This window comes from Mustela nivalis, assembly GCF_964662115.1.
Source record: "Mustela nivalis genome assembly, chromosome: 8".
NCBI classification, from domain to species: Eukaryota; Metazoa; Chordata; class Mammalia; order Carnivora; family Mustelidae; genus Mustela; species Mustela nivalis.
Window position 1 is genome coordinate 102,419,816 of NC_139027.1, and position 23,405 is coordinate 102,443,220.

Below are 23,405 nucleotides of genomic sequence, written 5' to 3' on the forward strand. Positions count from 1 at the left end.
GTAAATAATCCAAGGGGTGGGATGGGTGGAGGGTTGGGGGGAAGTACCAAGGGCTCCAAATAAAATGAGACTGCTAGCAATTAACTGCTCAAGCGAGGTGAAAGGTACACAGGGATTCATTACATTACTCTACTCACCTTGGTAGATGTTTAAAAATTTCCATATTAAAAAGGTGTAAAACAAAATGAGATTGGAACTAGAGAACTTTTCGGATACCAAAGGAAATTTACAGAACTCATAACTTGAGTGCTCACCTTGGAAGCACAAATACAACTGGTCACTAGCTTAAATGATAAAATATTTTTAATATGGTATTTATTTCTAGCAGACACAAAATGTGTCATAATGAAATTGCCAGAGTCACTCCAGAGAGGCCGACGGGCTCTGCCTGGTACAAGCAGGATGTCTCGTAAGCTCACACTTGGCTTCGGCCGGGGCAACATCCTGCACTGACTGCTCTCCCAGGAGTACCTTTCACTTTCAGGGTCGAGGCAGACAGCTTCTCTCCTTCAGGCTTCATTGTTGGGGGCTTGTTGTGAACAAGCTTCCACCATCCTGGTTCTCCGAACTCTTGAGCACCGGAACGGAAGAACATCGGGCTTCCCACGCTGAGGCAACCCGCTACTGTGCTCCACCAAGTCGAAGTCTTTTTCCTGGAAAAGTCCAAGGATTTAAAAATTACTGGCTTTTCAGTGCTCTCATTATGTAGAAAATACACTCTGTATACTCTAGGACTCAAAGCCTGTGATACCCTAGGGAACCTCCAATCTTTGAACGAAAAGAGCCTAACAGTCAAGCGAGAAGCTCTGGGGGCACCTGGGTGGCTCAGTCAGTTGCCTCTGGTTTCAGCTCAGGTCATGATCTTAGGGTCATGAGACTGTGCCCCACGTGTGCTCTGTGCTCACCAGGGAATATACTTGAGATTCTCTCTCTCCCTCTTTCTTTGCCTCTCTCCCCACTCATGTGTACTCTCCCTCTCTCAAAATAAATATATATTAAAAAAAAACAAAAAAAAAAACAAAAAAAAGGAGAGGCTCTGAAGCCTGCCTGGCTTCAAGTCCTGGTTCTACCACCTTCTGGCTGCCTCAGTTTCTCCTTCTTTAAAATCAGAGTAACAGAAGTTAGCTCAGAAGGTTGCTGTGGGGATTAAATGAAATAATTCAAACAAAGCTCAAAATAAAACACTTATTCCAATTATCATGATTATGGAGTTCCACAGGCTAATTGAAATGAAAGTTGTCTTTATATGTGAATTAAATACAGCTTTCAAGAAAGCAAGCAAGAGAGGGGAGCCTGGGTGGTTCAGTGGGTTAAGTCTCTGCCTTTGGCTCAGGTCGTGATCTCAGGGTCCTGGGGTCAAGACCCACATCGGGCTCTCTGCTCAGTGGGGAGCCTGCTTGTGATCTCTCTGTCAAATATAAATAAAAATCTTTAAAAAAAAAAAAAGAAAGAAAGAAAGTAAGAAAAAAAAAAGCAAGCAAGCAAGAGAATCATTAGCCCTAGTGAACAGTTCACTTTACCCCAGGAGTCAGATGCAACGCTCAAGCAGCTCGTTTGCCTATACATAATAGAGTGGAATAAAACTATACATTATGTTCCACAAATACAGTTGGAACACTGGGGGAAATAACCAGTTTTGGGGAAAAAAAAAAAAAAGAAAATATGTAACAAAAACTTGAAATGATACGTAAAACGTCAACTATTCAGATTCCTGTTGAAAATGTTTTTAAAGGCAACTGTTGTATTTTCACCTTGAAAACACAATTACCTGAAATCCTGAAACACGGTCTCTCATTAGAAGACTAGCCTTAACAGGTGGAAAATATTCTTAGGAGGCAAAAAGAAAAAAAGGATTCTTAGGGACAAAGATGTGCTAGAAAAGAAAGAAAAACTACAAACATATGCTTTAATAGGCACGAGCACTCTGAGATGGGGACAATGATACCTTACCTTCCGCCCCAGTGTTTTGGTCCCAGAGCACCTCTCCTACATTCATACCTTTTCCCAATCTTTCCAAGCCCCACTGTTGCCCAAAGGATAGTGTGGGCATTGGGGGGGGGGCTGTCTCACACAGTAGGCATGCTAGTCTAGCTGATGGTGCCCCTTTCCCCAAGTCCCTGAGGCACAGCTTACTTTCCTTCCAGCTTTATTCTTTCTGTTGCTCTGACCCAGTAACTCCTACTCTCCTACCCTCAAGATTTGCTTACTCTTATTTCTGCTTGCTCAAACCTGCTTCTGAATCCCTGAAGGGAATTTTACATTTCAGCTCCAGAATTTCTTCTTGGTTTCTTTTCAGTTTTTTTTTTTTTTTTTTTAGTTTTTTTTTTTAAGTTTTTATTTATTTGACAGAGAGAGAGATCACAAGTAGGCAGAGAGGCAGGCAGAGAGAAGCGGGCGGGGGGTGGAGGGGAGAAGCAGGCTCCCTGCTGGGCAGAAAGCCTGATGTGGGGCTCGATCCCAGAACGCTGAGATCATGACCTGAGCTGAAGGCCGAGGCCCAACCCACTGAGCCACCCAGGTGCCCCTCTTTTCAGGTTTTTAATCTCTCTGTTGATATTTCTGTTTTGTTTAGACATCATTTGCTTGACTTTCTCCACATCACTTCTTTGGGCATCTTCACCACAGTTGTTTAGGTCTTTGTCTGAGGATGCCTGGGTGGCTCAGCTGGCTGAGCGTCTGCCCTTGGCTCAGGTCATGACTCCGGGGGTCCTGGGATCAGGCTCCTTGTTCAGCGGGCAGCCTGCTTCTCCCTCTCTCTCTACCTGCCCCTCCCCCTGCTTGTGCTCTGTCAAATATATCAATAAAATCTTTTAAAAAAAAAAGTCTTTTTCTGGTAGATCCACTGATAAGTCATTTTCAGGGACAGTTTCTGTTGGTTTGTTTTTTATCCTTTGAATGGGCCATACTTTCCTGTTTCTTTGTATTCTTTATAAATTTTTGTTGAAAATTAGATATTTGAATTTAAAAATGTAGTAACTCTGGAAATCAGACTATTTTCCTTCCCTGCAGTTTAAGCATTTTTGTTTTCCTGATTGTTGTAAGGTATTTCTGTATCAAAGATCCGCCTGAGGTATAAATTTTAAGTTCTTCTCGGGTCATTCCCCTGGGCATGCCCAATGACTTTCTGATTTCCTCTGTGTATGTGGTTACTTTTGACTGTCTTACTCTCCCATGTCTGGCTCCGAAAGGGGGGCAAAGAGAAAAATGAAGGTGGGGAGGAAAGTGCCAGCGTTTTAAGACCCCTTGAAGTCACTGCAGCCAGAGGGAAAAGGGCTGACAACCATTCAGGGGAGGTGCAACCCACCTCTTCATATTCATTTCTGTGATCAGAAGCAGCAATCAGTGATCCAAGCAGATTCCTGGTATTTGGAGGACAAGGTCCTTTTTGTCTACCCTGACTCCCACAAGCTGTGTATGAGCTGCTTTGGGAACAAGTGCATTGCTTGCCGCCACAGGGCTGAACGGTGTGGAATGGGGAAAAGTCACTGTGCTAAGAGCCGAAATCCACCACAATCCATGTAATTTACCTTCCAAGCCTCCCCCTGGAAGTTTCAAGACTTCAGTATAGATCGAAGATCCAAAATAATTACATCAGACAGATTCTGCCATTTCAACTGTTTTAGGGAAAGACTTCTGGTGCTTCCTACCCTGCTATCTTCCTAGAATCCTTGCCATATCATTTAAAAATTTTTAAATAATATGAATGTGTTTTATCATATTTCATCAAATGTAAGATTCATTGACTTTAAGATATACCACTTTATGCACAACAAAACAAGAAATCTAGCCATCAGTTATGACACACTATCCCTTGTAAATTGCATCCAGCTTGTATCCAGCTATCAGAGATGTGAATATAAGAATGTGTGCATTGTAAAAATCAACTAAATATGGTAATAGAGGAAAGTATTCAAAGTATTCTTCACTAATCAAAGATCTCCTATATACTGAACACCTGAAATTAATAAAACACTGTTATGTTGAACTACACTGGAATAAGAAAAAAAAAGTTGGGGACGGATGCCTGGGTAGCTCAGTCATTAAGCATCTGCCTTTGGCTCAGGTCATGATCCCAGGGTCCTGGGATCAAGCTCTGCATCAGGTTCCCTGCTCAGTGGGGAGTCTGCTTCTTCCTCTCCCACCTACCCTACTTGCGTTCCCTCTCTCGCTGTCTCTCTCTCTCTCTGTCAAATAAATAAATCTAAAAACAAAAGTTACATCTCCTAGAAAAATTCAAGGCTGGGATTATAAAAGCAGATTAAATGATCACACATACAAATGCAATTAAACTGCAGTAATTAATTAAAGCTTTTGTACACATTTAAACTTGTTTCCACAACATGTACATAAAGTCTTTTGAATAAACCTTTACATATTTCAACTTCAGTAAAACATTAAATGCATATAAAAGCAAACATCCGAAAGAAAATATATTCATAAAAGCAAACATCTGAAAGAAAATGTATTCAAATCTTGTACTTCATTACACAGTATACTATACTGTATGGTAAGTGAGAAATACTTATCATTAAGAATTTAAAGAACGTCGGGGCGCCTGGGAGGCTCAGTGAGTCAAGCCTCTACCTTTGGCTCAGGTCATGATCCCAGGGTCCTGGTGTGGAGCCCCGTGTCGGGCTCTCTGCTTGGCAGGGATCCTGCTTCCCCCCCCACCCACACCCTCTGCCTGCCTCTCTGCCTACCTGTGATCTCTGTCTGTTAAATAAATAAATAAAATCTTAAAAAAAAAAAAAAAAAAGAATTTAAAGAATGTTCTATGGATAGCAGAATGAAAATCTTCAGTAGCTATGAAAAAGCTCTAACTGTGCATGTCCTCTGCAGGCTGCTTCCCTGGGGCATAGTGATTCTGCCTAGGTTCACAGAGATGTGTGAGTATATATGCGCTGACTGACTCTGGCAAGGGGTTTCAGGTGGCTTTTCCAATAACTGATGCTGACAGCAGAGTCCCCAGAGCAAAGGACAGCACTGAGGCAGGAAACTGAGTGACAAGGAATCACAGAGGAATTTTTTTTTGAGAGAGGAAGCGTGCACACGTGAGCTCGCAGGCCCAAGCAGGCAGGGGACCGGCAGAGATAGAATCCACTCCCAGGCTGGGGCAGGCAGGGCTCAGTCTCACGACCCTGAGATCACAACTTGAGCCAAACACAAGAGTCAGAAGCTTCACCAAGTGAGCCATCCAGGCGCCCCACACAGAGTAATTTTTAATGTTCCTTCAATCCTTCTGATGAGATCAAGGAGAAGGGTTGTTGCTTTAAATTCTCCCTAACAACCGCTGGTACCCTTTTTAATCAAGACAGAGGGTCTCGATTGCCTTTACAGGCCTTGGGATCCAGCTACAATTTAATAGCACTGTTTTATTTTTAGCACACCTATTTTTATAGTGTCATTCTATGTATGGCAAATGATATGGGTCTTCTACTTACGATGGTGGTTTGAAGTTTCTTTTTAGAATGAATGTCTTTATTAAAAAAAAAAAAGTGTCTGAATTTAAATAAGTAAATGGTAATTCAAGTGATACACTAACACAGCCAAAACCCACTAGTTTAATGGCTAAACTGCACAGAAACTGGAGAGTAATTAATGCCTTTCAGTAAAGTATTAAAAAGGAAGAAAGCCTTGGCTGATTCCTCTCAGAACATGCTCTGCAAATGAACAAATGAAACAACTGAAGAACTTATGTTAAAATGTGGTAAAATCCTTAAAAACAGGCAATTTAAATCCAATTTCTTCAAGAAGACAATCTACCAAGCAGAATGGCACTTAGATAAGGAAAACATTCCAAGATCTAATTTTATCAGTTTTCTCCCTTTCTTGCGCCTTATAAATGGGGTGTATTAAGTTCCATAAATAGTGCTAAATCATTAAACTAAGACAACAGATTTCCTTTCTTAAAGAAAAGAACCAGTTATACTGTCAATTCTTTTCTTAGTAGCACTAAATAACTCAAGAACAAAAATAACTCCTTTTGTAAAACCGAACTGAATCTCTTCTATTTTCTCTGCACAGCAAGCATTCAGAAAGCCGCCACTCCTCTCGGCTGTCCGCCCTGAGCTCCCAGTGATGCTGGCAGAGCTGTGACCTCTCTGCGCTGGACGAAACAGAGGCCACAGTGCCTTCAGAGTGAAGGCAGGTACAGACTCCCTGTTCTGATTGTGATCAGAGCCTGTGGCACATCTACTCTGACCCAATTAGGCAAGATTTATGAACCTCACACGGGATGTCAGAGGGCAACTAACAATCAGCATCTCACACGATTTGCCAGTGCAGCTGCAAACTCATTAATCCCTAATAGCAATAAAAATCTTGTTGATCTCAGTATCTGTGCACTGGATTACTGAAGCAGCCACCAAGGAGGCGTGCTCAGCCGGAAAGTCAGTGCACTATCACAGAGAAGAATGAATGAGCAAGCCTTATGCGTATTAATGCGCCTAGACTTTGCTAAGCGCTGCAACACCAAAACGTTATCAACAGGTTCTATCTGCTAGTTAATAAAAACAAATACCGCACTGCTAGGAGTCCATTCATGAAGAGCAATTTAAAGAGGTACAGTTCATCACTGTCATTTTCTTCCTCTGACCTTCCGTAAGATACTGATTTCAAAAGGACATGATGACCCTATATCCCCACATTAGAGTTACTCATCCAACTATGAAACAGCCTCATGCAACCCAATGTTCTATGTTTTAACTTTCTAAGAATCTCTTCAAATCTCTTCATGCTCAGTAGAAACTAAAAGTTTCCTCTAAAGTAGGAGGAGAAAAGTCTGGAAACCTATACCTGTTTTTAAAGATATTATTCATGAGAGAGAGAGAGAGAGACAGAGAGAGCACAAGTGGAAGGAAGAGGCAGAGACAGAAGGAGAAGCAGACTCCCCACTGTGCAAGGAGCCTGCCATGGGGCTCAGTCCTAAAACCCTGGGATCATGACCTGAGCCAAAGACAGACACTTCACTGACCCAGGCACTCCTAGAAACCTATACTTCTAATAGTATATGCTTCCACTTTGGTTTTTGGTAAAAAAATTTTTTAACTTAAAAAAGTAACAACATCTTCTGGAATTAAAACATTCTTTGTAACTGCCACAAGTACGAATTCCTAAAGGGCTTCGTTAGGCTGTCTCAAACCTTGTGTACCTTGCACTTTTCTTCTTCATTCAAGTGTAAGTTTTTTAAAAATCATATTACCTATTCCCTAGTAAAAAGGTCCAATGTTTCTCAATAAAGGCGCAGATATCTTCTTTCCATCGGAAATAACCTTGCCGTCCACTTCCTTCTAGAGACAAGTTGTACATTGCCAGCATGACAACCTGGAACACAAATCCAACAAGGGCTGGGAGAAAAGCATCATTAGGGATGCTAATCTTCCAAGGGAAATGGTCATTGTTTTATACCTGTGTAGGAATGGGTGGGGAACAGAGGGTGGAAAAGAAAGGATAATACCTTGGAATAGTCTCAGGAGAGAATTTTATTTCCTGTGTTGCTTCCAACACTAGTGCTTTCAGCACTAACCCACTACAGTATGTGCAGTTGTTCCTGACACACTGCATATGCAGGGCTGAGGTGTGGCTGAACTGGTCAGGATAAGAAACAGCCATCCGAAGCAACTAAGCAACCTGTCGTTGCTACTCCCCTCCGCAACCCTGTTCCCTGCATCTCTCCATCCTACACAAAATGCTAAGCAACTAAGCAATCTGGCTGTGGTTACTACTCCCCGCCCCACCCCATCCCTGCATCTCTCCATCTTACACAATGAGGCACTAGATAGGTGGTAACCTCTGGCCGTGAGCCCTCCAGGTACCTACTACAGCCCCCATTTTCTCACTGCTGGGGCTGACCTTTATTAAATATTTTGAAAATTACCCCTGTCTATATATTTTTCTAAGCTCTTTACAGAGCAGAAACAGAAGACTCTCAGAATTTCAAAGCTGAAAATAATGTTAGTCACCATCTACTCAGTGTTTAGCCATTTTCATACATAGAAATCTTTCTTCGGATGACATTAGCATTAGACAGAGAGGCCCGAGCCAAGAGGTCTGGCTGCTCAGCCCGCTCTGAGGCTCCAAGACACCCCCAGAGCTCCATGTGAAAACTCCTCATCTGGTCCAGCCTTGCTTGTTTACAGGTAATGAATTCATGGTCCCAAATTGGGAAGTGTTTTCCAGAAATATAAGTAACACATGTTCACTGTAAAAGATTTCAATAATAGAAGAGCAAAGAGGGAGTAAAAAGCACTCTGAATTAAATCTACCATCAAGAAACAATCACTTCTGAGACATTCAATCACCATGCCTTTAGGCATTTCTTCTTACATTTACACGCAATTTTGAATTATGTAATTTCATATAAATCGATAAAATGATACCAGCTATTCAAAACTATGTTTTCGGGCACCTGGGTGGCTCAGAGGGTTAAGCCTCTGCCTTCAGCTCAGGTCATGATCTCAGGGTCCCGGGCTTGCATCCCACATGGGCTCTCTGCTCAGCAGGGAGCCTGCTTCCGCCTCTCTCTCTACCTGCCTCTCTGCCTGCTTATGATCTCTGTCAAATAAATAAATGAAATCTTATAAATAAATAAATAAAACAAAACTAGGTTTTCAACCTAATAGAAACAATGATTGATTTGGGGCCACTGAAACTGAAAAGGGGACAGAGAATCCATGAAAAGACACTAATTTGATTCTTCTTTCCAGAAAGCGCGCCCTGAAAGTGTAAGGGGGCTACTGAACTACAATTCAGGCTCCCTACCACCTGTGCACACAGCTTGAGACCCCCAATGGTCCAGAGGATAATCTGACTTCAAGGGCCTGGTAATGCTGAACACTTCTAATAATGCTTACGTTTCCCATTAATTGAGCTCCCCCCTCCTTAGACTCCTGCAACTTACAGACAGCCCACCAAACAATTAACCTCATCTATAGAGTTTTCACGTTCTTCCACACATTTTTGAAACAGGTCCCCATCAGCCAACAAACATCTTTAAAACAGTTACTGTCCACTGGGATTTACTATTTAATGGATATGGAATTTCAGCATGGCAAGATAAAAATGTTCTGGAGATGGACAGCGGTGATGGTTGCAAAACAATGTGAATGTACCTAAGGCCGCTGAATGATATGCTAAAAAAACAGATAAAATGGTAAACTTTCATGTTATATATATTTTACCACAATTTTAAGAACTTATTGTTCAAGAAATACTTTAATGAGAGACTGAAATGAGCTGCTTCTGCCTACTCCCAAAGCGCTCAGACACATTGATTCACTGTTAATCTCAGCTATAGAGACATTGTCTGCTACTCTATTTCTGGTATTTGGGGGGGGGGGCGTACGTGTGAAATATTTCATGACTTTAGAAAGTTAAAATTCATATATTTACTGGAAAATAACTTTTTCTATAACCACTTAGTATTTATCGCACAAACTTCAAACTCAATATATGAAGGAGATGGTTTTCCTCCTCTCCTGGAATCTGAAATCCTAAGTAAAGGAATCCCAGGTCAGTGTTCGGCTCTCCCACTACCAGCCCAAGCCCATCAGTGACAGTGTGTCCCCAGGGCAGAGATCCAGGCTGGCAGAGCCACAGCAGGCACTTCACCAGCATGTGCTGGGAAACACCCAGAAAAATAAGGAGAATAGGTCATGGTACATTCTCTACCTGCCACAGAAGAGTAAATGTCCAGGATGAGAATGTAACAAGTCCCCTACCCTTCCCAAACACATGATTGAGCTTCTCCTGCATTTCCAACTGTGGTTCACAAATCACCGAGGAGAGGACACAAGAAAGGGCTTGGAAAAAAGGTCAGGAGACCAGACTCCTTCACTAATGGCATTTTGCGATTAAACAAGCATTTCTACTTATTACTTGGATGAATCAACAAAGTTAAGATGTAAAAAGATAGTAAAGCTACATTCCAATATACTGGTTGGTGATATCAATCAATAGAATCTATCCAAAGCCATCTGATTCCCTTTCAGCTCTTTCTTAAGAGTCTGGGTTTTTTATGTATGACTGGAAATACTGGTCAGTAGTTTACCAAGACCAGATCTACCAAGTGTCTGACCTACCACTTCATCATACCAGGGTATTATCTCCCATCAGTCTGTCTTCTGGCAGTGCAAACATGATTTTCAAGTGATGTTAGTATAATTAAATGTGCAAACTGAACCAATATTCTATCTTCTAAGCAATATACCCAAAAGCCGGTTGTTCTTTTCAAAAGAACCTCAACAGGGGCACCTGTGTAGCTCAATGGGTTAAGCCTCTGCCTTGGGCTCATGTCATAATCTCAGGGTCCTGGGATGGAGCCCCACATCAGGTTCTCTGCTGAGTGGGGAGCCCACTTCCCCCTCTCTCTCTGCCTGCCTCTCTGCCTACTTGTGATCTCTCTCTGTCAAATAAATAAGTAAAAAAATAACCTCCATAAAACACTCGTATTCTTGCAAATAAACTATACATATTTACTATTCTTGCTCTTTACGGCTTTTTGAGAAGCTACTTGCAGATCAAATGCAAATCTGCCATGGGTATATGCATCAGAGTAATCTACTAATATTAATCTGACCTTGTCTAGACATAACATCCCATGCACATGCTGAGAAAAACATAATTATAATATTTATGAGGCTATGGCCTCAGTACAAACTTCCCTTCGTTTTCCACTTGCATATTTTCAGCCAAGTCAAAAAAGGCTTCGTAAGTTCACCACTGACAGATTTCATTAGCACATCTCCTAGGGAAGCACTGACGATTAAAATAACTGTCGAAGCTGCTAAAGCAGCTGCAGTTTATAAGGAATACCTAGTGGCTAAGACCATTTCCTCTACACTCTTTCTCATTACCCTGTGTATTTCCTTCCTAGCAAAAAAAATGCTATGGGTAATTAACTCATTTATTTGTCTGCTTACTGTCTAAAGTGAATACCTAGAATGCTAGCTACCCAGCTGTCTCATTCAGCACCACAGTCTCCAGGCCTGCAACAGCACTGGGTTTGTCCGAGCCACTCAGTAAGTATACTCCATTCATTTTTAGACCTTACTGTTAACACTGGCACCCTGTTCTAGACATATTAATAACAAAACCAAAAAAATTAATGCACGCTGGAGATCAGGAAAAAGCTACTATTCAGGCTACTGTTGGCTTGGATTACAGTGCTGGTACTAAAGATGGTTAAAAGGTGGTCCTAGGTATTCACTGAATAAAAAATATTCAAGTATGTCTGTGTTCAAATATAGAAAAACTGGATTTATGTTGGTTTATGCAATGAGCCACATTATATCTCCCAACGATTTGTGGCAGAATCTTCACATTCTTAAAAATGTAAATATGGCCATCTTTACATTTTTTTTAAATGGTTTTATTGTTCTAAACATGGCTACCAGAAAAATGTGAACCTCACTTTCAATTCCATTAAAATTAGAGTTTGGTAGTACATATAAATGAAATTCTCGTGTATCAGAGGTTTTCAAGAATCTCAAACTTAATTCACTAAGTTAGCGTTGAGTACTTTTACAAAGAACTCCTTTCTCCATATATTTGGAATATGATTTTCATTGTGAAATAAAAAGTGACCCTCAAAATAGCTCAAAACTCCATGTCTCGAAGTAAGATCCTCATTCTCTGAATATTCATTCCAATAAATTCTTTGGGGGATCATCCTCCTGAATTCAAGGAGGACAGCTTTTTACTCACTTGCTGCCACGTAAGCTTCAGCCTTTCATACTGCTCCTTGCCATCTTCTGAGCAGTCAGAACAAGTGAACCTAAAAAAATTATCACCCTTAAGGTAACTGAGCTGTTCCCTCAGCTGACCTAGGAGAAAAACAAAAAGGCACATCACAGGTTTATCTACAGCAGTGTTTATCAGTTTATCAACCAGATTTTCCATGCTTTCCATGTTTTTCCTTTTGCAGCCAACCCATGATAGCAGGATGGGAATAGGGAAGGTAGAAAAGATTTTTGTTTTCTAACATAATATATGCCTGTTAAGATCTGTGGTTCCCTAACTTTTACAAGATACTGGAAAAGCAAGTTTTTATTGCTGTCACTGGATTTTCCAACTGTTGATATTCCTGACTCCTACGGGTCACTTTGCTTTTTTTTTTTTTTTTAAGATTTTATTATTTGACAGAGAGAGACACAGTGAGAGGGAACACAAGCAGGGCAAGTGGGAGAGGGAGCAGCAGGCTTCCCGGGGAACAGAGAGCCCAATGCAGGGCTGGATCCCAGGACTCTGGGATCATGACCTGAGCCAAAGACAGATGCTTAACAACTAAACCACCCAGGCACCCCTCTTTACATATTCTTCCAAGAAACATCTGAGTTCCCACTGCATGCCAGGTACTGGCGTAAGAACTGGAATACAGTACCCAAGACAGTTTGCTCTTAGCATTTGATGAATTTTGAGGGCCGCAGATGAGGTTCTCCATCCTCATGGCGCATCAGAACCACTCAGGGAGTGGTTTTGGTTTCTTAAAAGTATGCCTGGGCCTATCTCACACAGAATGAGTCGATTTCTGAAAATGGGTGTGGGTCTCTGCCTTTTTCAATGTTCCTCAGGTGATGCTGATGCTCTGGGAGACAGGACAACCACTGGAATGGAATGTGCTGTGTACCATAGGGCAATGTGAGGGCACAGAAAAGGGAGGCCCAACCTCTAATAGGAAGATGGGAGGCCTAGAAGAGTGGGGTCTCTAGGGGGCTTGAAGAAGGACTAGAATTGGCCAGGGGAAGAGGGGTGCCTGGGGGCTAAAGAGACACACATTCGAGAGGAAATTAAAATGTGCCAAGACCTTAGGATAAGAAAGAATTGTTTGTGGAGAATTAAAAGCTCACCCTAACTGCAAATTTCTGGTTGTGTGGGGACAGGACACTGACAAGAGAAGTTGAAGCTAGCAGGGTCTATCGTGAAAGACTGTTTAAAATAGATTCTGGGGACACCTGGGTGGCTCAGTTGGTTAAGTGGCTGTCTTCGGCTCAGGTCATGATCCCAGTGTCCTGGGATGGAGCCCCAAATCAGGCTCCTTGCTCGGCAGGGAGCTGCTTCTCTCTCTGTCTCTGTCTGCCACTCTGTCTGCATGTGCTCGCTCTCACTCTCTGACAAATAAATAAATAAAATCTTAAAAAAAAAAAAAATACATCCTGAGGACAAGGGGAATGCCATTGAGATTTTCAGGCAGGTGTGTGACTCAATAAGCAGACACTGCTCAGAAGCAACATTAGCTAATGCATAGAAAGTTCTAGATTTTTTCCTATGAAATGAAATGAAAATGTTAACTTATTAATAGTAACAATTATTCTGAATAGTAAGTCCATCTTAAACACATTTCCACATACCAGAAAATGACGCCTTTCACATATATATATATACATATACATACACATACACACACACAGAAATTTCTCTTAGTTATAAACACAAAGAATTCCTCTGGTACATATGTCTTTACTAGTCTCTGCCTAATGCGAAAATCCTGTTTTGGTAAGACTCATGATGGCTGGCAAAGCATGCTCCTTGAAAGCCAGGAAGCTGGCAGATGCAAAGATTAAGTTAAAAGCGTGAGGTATCAGGAGAGCATGTGTGTATCTCTTGCCAGCAGATCTAGGAGGCCAGCAAGTGGAAAACAAGAATGGTCCCAGAAAAAGAGCATAAAATACTTTTAATCTGCTAATTCTCACTTACTTCAACATTCAACAGCAGTTTTCCATGGGAGTTAAATATTACCAGAGTAACTTGAACTTTAATTCTATACTTTCTGGGCCCATTATTTGGCCCCAAATCTGTGACATGATCTTGTTAGAACAATGTGGCTAATTCTTTAAATAACGCAGAATTTCCAATTTTCTGATTTTTATTGGATTGCCATCAAGAACATTAATTTAACAATGTGAAAGGTTGACAGTAATTTTTATTAATACAAATGTGTCTATGCTTTATAGAAATCTGTCATTAACCAACTAAACTAATAATAAATATAATAATTATCTTTTTATTTAGGTCCATTTTACATTTCATGTTTTGTTCACAGATTAGAAAAACAAACCTCTACACAGGAAAGGACAAATGAAAAGAATTGAGAAGCTCCTTACTGGCTGGTATCCATTTTTGGCACTTGTCACAGAAGTAGGACAGCTGCTCCTCCATCCACGACACATCTCCTTCATCACTGTTGAGGGAATCCCCACTCTGATCATGAGATAAGTCCACTGATGCCTGGTCCTCCGATTCCACGATCAAGAGAGTCTCCCCCTCCACCTCTCCCTCCTCCAGCCCTTCTGAGGTAGATGTTCTCGTGGCTTCATCGTCGTGCCGGCTTATCAAACTACCCAGGTGGATGTTACTATCCATCCCTTCCTCTCACAGGTTCCAAAGTCCTTTTCACTAAAAATCCTAAACTCTGGACACGAAGCTTACAGGGGCTTCTACCAGGACCACAAAGACAGAAATTCTTCAGAAGAGAGTCTGCCTGCTTCTTGACTCAGACGGGACTTTCAAAGCAGTAATTTAGAACATATGATCCACTGTCCTTTTCTTTGGCCAAGCTGGAAAGGACAGTGACCAAAAAAGGCTGAAGTCCTCACTAAGCTATCTTCCATCCACACACGCACACTCACACTTGACACTGTCCCATCAATACTTGACAACCATTTTGGGTCATGTTTTTTGAGATCCTTTTGCCAATAACATCTTCTCTCTTTCTGCTTCAAGTTGCTCAGTCAAAATAATCTGTTCTCCCAAAAGACGAATGTTTTCTTTTTTCCGATTTTGTCTCTCAATGTCTCTGATCACTCCATCATGAAGCCTCTAAAAATGTAAGAAACAGATTTCAGTAACACCTTGGACAGGTGGTTTCCATCCTCATGCCATTCAATCCGAGTAACAGTGCTACTAAAATATACTGAAAACTTTGAGACTCCAAATATGCAATTACTATTTCAACTTTCTCCATAAATGTAAAATGTAATAAACCATCAGATTAATTTGGTGGTGTACTCTATCAGTGTTATTACTAAAATGACATCTTACCATATTTTAAGAAATTCCTGAACATTTAGTATAGAGACTTAATGGGAAATAACATTAATTTAAAAAGAAAAAACTGCTCCTGTGTTGAACTTTAAGTTTGATATTCAATGCTTTAAAAGACTTGGTGAGATTTACTATAGTAACTCTATGAACTACTTTCCTGTTGGCAATTATCCTCGCTCATTAATAAACATCGAAGAAAGAAAAAAAAGGTTACTGAAATTTAAATAGTCAGGATGCAAGAAAGAGCCTGATTTTTTCTTATGTGTAAAGGGAAGTAAAAATTATACAGAATTACTAGCCAATTACACAACTGAGAGAGATGGGAAAAATACAGAGGAAAAAATAAAGGCCCATCAGTGGTAATTATTTTGATAAGCAGTAAAGATAGGTATAAAATTCCAGAACACGGACCTAGCACCTAAGGTGAGACTTTTTAAAGCAAAAATCCAGTCATTACTAATAATTACCATTTTATAGTGTTTAGGTCACAAAACAATTTTTAACAGGGGTCTTGTGAGGTAGAGGCCTCTCTTGTGAGGGGCCCAGGCCTGAGGTTTTTGGGTTTTTTGTTTTAAATTATCAAGTCTATTTTAAAAACTCACAAAGTACCTACTTGCCGGACCTCCTCCAGGCCTAGAGTTTCATTCCCTCTTACAGTGGAGTTGAGGAATTTAAGAGTCTTGGAATAGACAACACAATTGAAAACCAACTTTTTGGAACACTGCTCCTTGGCCAGATCTCCAAGGACATTTGACACCTCCCTCTCCAGTTGCCCCGTCCCGTCCCGTGCTCCTTAAACCATGACATATTCACCCACACGCCCTCCCTGCCTCCCAAGGCGCACACCGTGGGCTGGAAACATTCTTCCCAAACCTGCCTCTGAGACCCCACCCTTCCTTTCTCAGACTTCAGAGTATGGCTTAGGAGCTTGCTCTCCTGCCACCATTTGTTACCTTCCTCCAACTACAAGTTTCAGTATTTGCTGATTACCTGTGATTTCCACTTAAACTACCTTCCTAACCACCAACACCTCTTCACCATTACTCACGTAGCATTACTCTTTTTGTTGGTTTCCTGTAAGGATGAGTGTCAGTAGCTGGTATGGGGTAGACAGTCAAAAAATGAGAGAAAACTACAGTCATTATGTTATTTCTTGCTTCCTTGAAACTTCCAGCACACCCACCCTGTCAATGCTTTATTTTGCTCCTTCCCAGGCTGGAAAGAAAGTCCATGGTGACTGGATGTAAAATAAACACATGTTATTCTGGCCAATCTTTGCCTCACCCAACTTCCAAATACCTAGATCTTTCTGCTCTTCCCCTCTCTAGCACAGTAATACTCCAGCCCGCCTGCATGTTAGAATTCCCTGGGTAGCTTTTAAAAGATGCCTAAACCAGATTCCTCATCTCCAAGAGATTCTGATTTAAGAGGTCTGGAGTAGGTTACATTGTAAAAACTTCTAAGGAACATGAGATGTGTAGCTAGTTCAGAACCAAGTTCTTACCCACCCTACTCCATACTCCTTGAAAATCCCTGCCCTCAGTGACCTCCAAGCTAATTAGGACACACTGCCCTCTACTTCATCTCAAATTTCTTTTGATCTCATTTCCTTTCACTTCTTAGAAGAGAAACTCTCCTGCCTCTGCTCCAAAAGCTACCTCCCTGAGAAGCCATACTTTCCCCCAATCTCTAACTTCTTTCATGCCCTGCCATGGTTCATCTCAATACCCCCTCCCTCAAATTCTTACACCATCACACCTTTCTCTGATTTCCAGACTGTGAACGAGGACCAAGACCTCATCTGCTTCACCTCTGTATATCAAGCACACAGCTCAGCCCAATGCAAGAAAGACTGCTTACTGGTTCACCCAGTTCATTCCTTCCATCCTTAGCAAACTAGGCTCAACTCTAACACACGTGCTGACCTAGTTGCCTGTTGTCACATTCAATATTCAGCACTGCTGTGCATCAGTTACAGACTCAGGAACGCCTATCCTTCCTTATCTTTGATTCCCAAAGTGCCTAGTGTGGAGCCTGACACTAGGTCCTTAAACATGGTGAGATCAGTCATTAAAAATGCGCCAACTAGAGTAAGGAAAATAGGAACTCAGAGACACAGAATGGACGGCTAATCTACCCATCAATAAGTCACAGTTACTTCCAGAAACAAAAGTACCGTAAAAAGGAAAATAGTTCCCGGAATCTGGTTTCCATAACTGCTCCGTTAAAGACAAAAGACCAAAAATAAAATAAAATAAAATAAAACAAAAAGCATCCACCAAATTACCTTAGCCAAAGACACGGAAAGTGAATGCCGGGAAGCCTCCTTAACCCTGGGATCAAAACCTCACTAGCACTGAAACACATCAGGATTGAGCCTCATCCTTGGGCCTGGGTTTGGGGACAAGCCAACAACTTGGTGAGTGCACCCGCACGTAAACCCCTTCCCGACTCAAGTTTGCAGCGGCCCAGGTGAGACGCTGAAAAAGTCCGTGTCATGCAGGCTGGTGGTGATTTGGGAACAGGACCGCCGACCACGCCGGGGGCGAGTCTTAGAGGGAGCCAGGCGGCTGCGCCGCCGAGGCGTCGGGGACGCCCGGGGTCGCCTGGTGCCTCCCGGTGCACGCGGCCTCGGGGACTGCGGCGCCCAGGACCCGGCGGGCGGCAGCCGGGGCGCAATCGCGAGAGCGCGGGGGAGCCGGGTCGCGCCGCCGAGGAGCCCACGAAACAGGGAAAGACGAGGAGCAGCGGAGAACCACGCGGAGACAGATCGGGGGCCAGAGGTCGCCGTCGCCGCGGCCACCGCGCGGGCCCCGGAAGAGGCGGTCACGTGACACCGACCTGCCGGTCCTGCAGCTGCTTCAGATGCACGCCGGCCACGGTGGCTGCCGTCAGCACCACCGAGAGGCCTAGCACCGCCTTCGAGCTCCTCGACATCCCCGCGCCGGCCACTGCGGCCTCCTCCTACCCGCCAGGGGCCGGGGCCGTCGCCGAACGATTTTCTGCGGGTGCGGGTCAGGCTCGACTGCTCGAGCGCAGAGCCCCGGCTGCCGGGTGCGCCGCCCGCCGCGCTAGGCGCGAGCAATCGAGAGTCGAGCGGCGTTCTCGGCTTCGGGGAAAACGTTTCTGCGGGTGAGGTCCTGGGACAGGAGTGCCTCTTCCCAATCCTCCCGACCCTGGCACACACGCGCGCGCGCGCACACACACACGGACACACCTGGGACAGGAGTGCCTCTTCCCAATCCTCCCGACCCTGGCGCGCGCGCGCGCGCACACGCACACACGCACGCACACACACACACACACACACACACCCCTGTCCCCTCTGAGAGCGATGGTGACCCGGGTCATTTGCTCCATACCAACTTCACCAAACTCAGCCTCATTGCCGCTTTGGCGGGGCAGATGCCGCCAGAAGATGGAGTTCTTGCTTGAAGATTCATAATTAAAGATGGAGCTCTTGCTTGAAAATTCATAATTAAATGTAGACATCTTGGTGCTGTGTGCTGGCGGGTCAGGCTCTGAGTTTCCTTAAAACAGAAAGCCTTCTGGCTAAAGAACGTGCTAACTTAGCAGCGACGCCTTGTTGCCTCCAGATAAAAGCACTGGTCTGGGGCGCCTGGGTGGCTCAGTGGGTTAAGCCGCTGCCTTCGGCTCAGGTCATGATCCCAGGGTCCTGGGATCGAGCCCCGCATCTGGCTCCCTGCTGAGCAGAGAGCCTGCTTCCTTCTCTCTGCCTGCCTCTCTGCCTGCTTGTCATCTCTCTCTGTCAAATAAATAAATAAAATCTTAAAAAAAAAAGAAAAGAAAAGCACTGGTCGACTTGTTTCCCCTGTAATCTTGAAGAGATCACCTTTATAAGTTCGGAACTGATTCCCACATTACTAGGAAAATGAATGAATGCACGCATGCATGCTACAGTGAGTCAGGCATTGCACAAGACATCATTTTCATTGCACAAGACATCATTTTCACTTTTCCTTAGCATGCTACAGTGAGTCAGGCATTGCACAAGACATCATTTTCACTTTTCCTTAGGGTAGAAAGAAGTTTGGCTTGCAGAAACTAAAGTATCTGGTAGAGCACACAATGAAGAGGATTCCCATTAAGTCATTCTTTCCCTCTGGAGTTCACAGGGAGCAAGCGTCTTCCCGTGGAAACAGCTGTGGACAATGTTGATTAGGGCCAGGTCTTGGTTAGCATCACCCAACGGTTTCTCCAGCATTCATTTCTGTGGAGCTTTGCTAGTCCGGTTTCTGTTATTTCACCGTAAATGGCATGAGGTGATTATTGCGGAGATGCCTAGGTGGCTCAGTTGGTTGGACGACTGCTTTCGGCTCAGGTCATGATCCCAGAGTCCAGGGAGCAAGTCCCACATCTGGCTCCCAGCTCCATGGGGAGTCTGCTTCTCCCTCTGACCTCCTCGCTCATGCTCTCTCTCACTGTCTCTCTCTCAAATAAATAAATAAAATCTTTTTTAAAAATTTAAGAAATGTAATAAATTTTTTAAAAAAGTTATTATTCTTTTCAAATCGCATTTTGTCCACAGTAATTTTCTCAGCCAAAGGAGAATGTACCATTGAATTGGAAAACTGGGTTCCTGCCTTAATAGACCATGAAGTTAGAAGAACTTTAATTTAAGGTATATTTGTATACTTTTCTAATTAAAAAAAAAAGCTATATTAAACTGCTTTTTACTTGTTGTGGACTCTAGATATTTTTCTCTGTGAGTCATTGAGCCTTCAGCAGAGTTACATGACCTTAGAATTTTGTCAGAGTCAGATTGCCTTCCATCCTATTGTGACTAATTTTTCAATTTGTCTTGTTTAAATGTAATTTTATTCTACTTTTAAAAATCCTGTATGTGGGGGCGCCTAGGAGACTCAGTGGGTTAAGCTGCTGCCTTCGGCTCAGGTCAGATCTCAGGGTCCTGGGATCGAGTCCCGCATAGGGCTCTCTGCTCAGCAGGGAGCCTGCTTCCCTCTCTCTCTCTCTGCCTGCCTCTCCATCTACTTGTGATCTCTGTCTGTCAAATAAATAAATAATCTTAAAAAAAAAATCCTGGTGTTAACAGTGTCAGATGAAAAAGTGGATTATCTGTTTAAGTATTTATGATCCTCAGCAGGGCATTTTGTGTAATTACTGCCACATAAATGACTGAAATGTGAGAGAATGACTATAGACTCCTATATCCAATAATCACAAGAAAAGAGACAGGGAGACAGTTGACAAAGTGGCAGTTGTTATGTACCGCATATTTGTGTCCTCCTGATACTCTTATGTTGAAATCCTAATCCCTTAGTGGGGTGGTATAGGAGATGGGGCCTTTGGGAGGTAGTTAGGTTTAGATAAGGTTATGAGGGTAGACCCCCCTCCCCCCAGGATGGATTAGTGTCCTGATAAGAAGAGCAAGAGACTAGAGCTCTTGCAAGGACATAGCAAGAAGACGCCATCTCCAGACCAGGAAGGACCCTCACTGGAACCCAGCCAGGGCTGGCACCCTGATCTCAGAGTTCCCAGGCTCTATAACTGACAAATTTCTCTTGTTTAAGCCATGCAGTCTTTGGTTTTTTTGTTATAGCAGCCCAAGCTAAGACAGCAATGAACTGTTCCCCAAAGGTGTGGATTCCTGCTCCAGAGTCAGTATCATCAATAGCGAAGATTCAAGACCCAGTTCTCTCTCAGAACCTTCCAGCAACTCTCCTCCAGGAGACAGATGCTGACTGATCTTGAATTCTTCACTGTCTTTTTCTCAGTGGTAAATCATCACTTATGCCAGCTAAAAGTCCTAGCTAACCATGGAAAAGTCCCACCTAACCATTGTAGAATCTCAGTAAGAGGTGCTCCTGAAATAATCACAAGAGGTAAGTAGAGGCAGAGCTCCTACTACAAGGTAGAAGGCATAAAATTGAGACCCACCCATCCACGGGAGAGTTAAAAAATCACTTCATGGGGCACCTGGGTGGCTCAGTGGGTTAAAGCCTCTGCCTTCTGCTCAGGTCATGATCCCAGGGACCTGGGATCAAGCCCCACATCGGGCTCTCTGCTCAGCAGGAAGCCTGCTTCCTCCTCTCTCTCTTCTGGCCTGTCTGCCTACATGTGATCTCTATCTGTCAAATAAATAAATAAAATCTTTAATTAAAAAATAAATAAAATCACTTCATAATACTGGCACTTAGCACGTTAACAAGCTGCATGCATTTCAAAGCTTTTTATCCCTTGACTATCCTCTCTCTGCGTCCTCCACCCCCAGCTCCCACTATTCTACTCTGTTTCTGTGACTTTGACTTTCTTAGGTTCCACGTATAAGTGAGATCATACCATATTTGTCTTTCTGTCTCTGGCTTATTTCACTTAGCATGATACCCTTCAGGTTCATCCATGTTGTTGCAAATGGATTTCCTTCTTTTCCATGATAGAATAATATCCGTGTTTGTGTGTATGGTGTGTGTGACATATTCTTTATCCATTCATCTGTCAATGAACAACTTACAGTGTTTCCATATCTTGGCTAACATAAGAATATAGATAGCTCCTCAAAATTCTGATTTTATTTCCTTTGGATTTATACACAGAAGTGCAGTTGCTGAATCACATGGTAGTTCTATTTTTAATTTCTTGAGGAATCTGCATACCGTTTTTCATAGTGGCTGTACCAATTTATATTCCTACCTACTTTACCCCATATCCCCACCAACACTTCTTACTTCTTGTCTTTTTGATGACCACCATTCTGACAGGTGTGAGGTGATACTTCTCTGTGGTTATAATTTGTGTTTTCCTGATTTTCCTGACAGTGATGTCAAGCACCTTTTCATCTACCTATTGACCATTTCAGTTATAAGACGAATGAGTTCTGGGGTTTTAATATACAGCATGATGACCACAGTGAACCATACTGTGTTGTATACTTGGAATTTGCTAAGAGAGTAGATCTTAATTGTTCTCATCACTCCCCAAAAGGGAAGCAATTCGAAGTGATGGATGGGTCCATGAGCCTGACTGTAGTCGTTATTTCACAATGTGCAGGTGTATCAGATCACCACATTGAACACAATTGTAAATATAAACAATTTTTACTTGTAAATTATGCCTCAATAAAGTTAGGAAGACAAGAAATTGTAAGAAAATTTTTAAAGCAGGGTGCTTGAGTGGCTCAGTGGGTTAAAGCCTCTGCCTTCGACTCAGGTCATGATCCCAGGGTCCTGGGATCGAGCCCCACATTGGGCTCTTTGCTCCGCAGGGAGCCTGCTTCCTCCCCTCTCTCTCTCTGCCTGCCTCTCTGCCTACTTGTGATCTGTCAAATAAATAAAATCTTTTAATAAATAAATAAATAAATGAATAAAAGAAAAATATTTCATGGAAAAAAATGTTTTAAAGCACCAAGAAGAAAAAATACATTATACATATACACATATACACACGAAAAGAAAAGACAAGAAGTACTGATATGTGTTACAACATGGATGAACCTGGAAACCTTGAAAACAGTATGCTAAGTGCAAGAGGCACAAAAGACTGGGTGTTCTATGATTCCATTTATATAAAGTGTCCAGAATAGGCAAATCCATAGACACAGAAAGTAGATTACTGTTTGCCAAGGGCTGGGGGGTTTGGGGGATGGGGAGTGACTGCAAATGAGTTTCTTTTTGGGGATAATTAAAATGTTCTAGAATCAGATCGTGTGGATGGGTGCACAACTCTTGACTCTGCTAAAACTTACTGAATTGGACACCTTAAAGGGTAAATTTTATGGTATATTAATAGTTTCACTGGAGCTATTAAAAGAAGGTGAAAAAAGGCTGTTGGTATGTATCAACTCCTTTCTTCTTCACAATGACCCTACAAAACAGGTGCTGTTGGAGTCCCCATTTTACAGATGAGGAAACTGAGGCACAGAGTGCTATATAACTTGCCCAGAGTCCCAAGCCAGAAAGTTACAGAGCAACCTAATTGGTTTTTAATTTTGTTTTCAAAGACATAAAAGATTAATTTTGCCTGGTTTATTTATTTATTTATTTAAATTTATTTATTTGACAGACAGAGATCACAAGCAGGCAGAGAGGCAGGCAGAGAGAGGAGGAAGCAGGCTCCCTGCTGAGCAGAGAGGGGGGGGGTCGATCCCAGCACCCTGGGATCATGACCTGAGCCAAAGGCAGAGGCTTAACCCACTGAGCCACACAGGTGCCCCAATTTTGCAGGGTTTAAAGTTTAAAACAAAGAACTCGTATCTTCTGTCAATAGATACAAGGAGAATGCGTGTATCTAGAATCTTCCAATCCTATATTTTAGCGACTTAAAAAGTGGGAGAGGAGAGCTAAGCAAAAGAGAGAGAGAGGAAAGAGGGAGGAAGACAGGACTCCCCT

General features: G+C 42.7%; 2 protein-coding genes across 2 annotated transcripts in view; both read right to left on the bottom strand.

Moving 5' to 3' along the window:
- KAT14 (lysine acetyltransferase 14) overlaps positions 1–14,494 on the bottom strand; it is a 34,024-nt gene extending 19,530 nt beyond the window's left edge. Inside the window, exons 1-4 of the mRNA XM_082743163.1 lie at positions 14,100–14,494; positions 11,704–11,822; positions 7,202–7,323; positions 472–653 (exon numbers count right to left, since the gene is read on the bottom strand). Coding sequence (XP_082599289.1) covers positions 472–653; positions 7,202–7,323; positions 11,704–11,822; positions 14,100–14,358 — 682 coding nt within the window. The 5' untranslated portion in view covers positions 14,359–14,494. The remainder of the gene's footprint in view (positions 1–471; positions 654–7,201; positions 7,324–11,703; positions 11,823–14,099) is intronic.
- A 150-nt stretch (positions 14,495–14,644) lies between these two features.
- On the bottom strand, positions 14,645–18,079 carry PET117 (PET117 cytochrome c oxidase chaperone). The gene is made up of 2 exons (XM_082743204.1): positions 17,881–18,079; positions 14,645–14,814 (listed from the first exon to the last, which is right to left on the bottom strand). The coding sequence occupies exons 1-2, from the start codon at positions 17,974–17,976 to the stop codon at positions 14,665–14,667; spliced, it is 246 nt and encodes an 81-aa protein (XP_082599330.1). The 5' UTR covers positions 17,977–18,079; the 3' UTR covers positions 14,645–14,664.
- Positions 18,080–23,405: the final 5,326 nt, after the last annotated feature.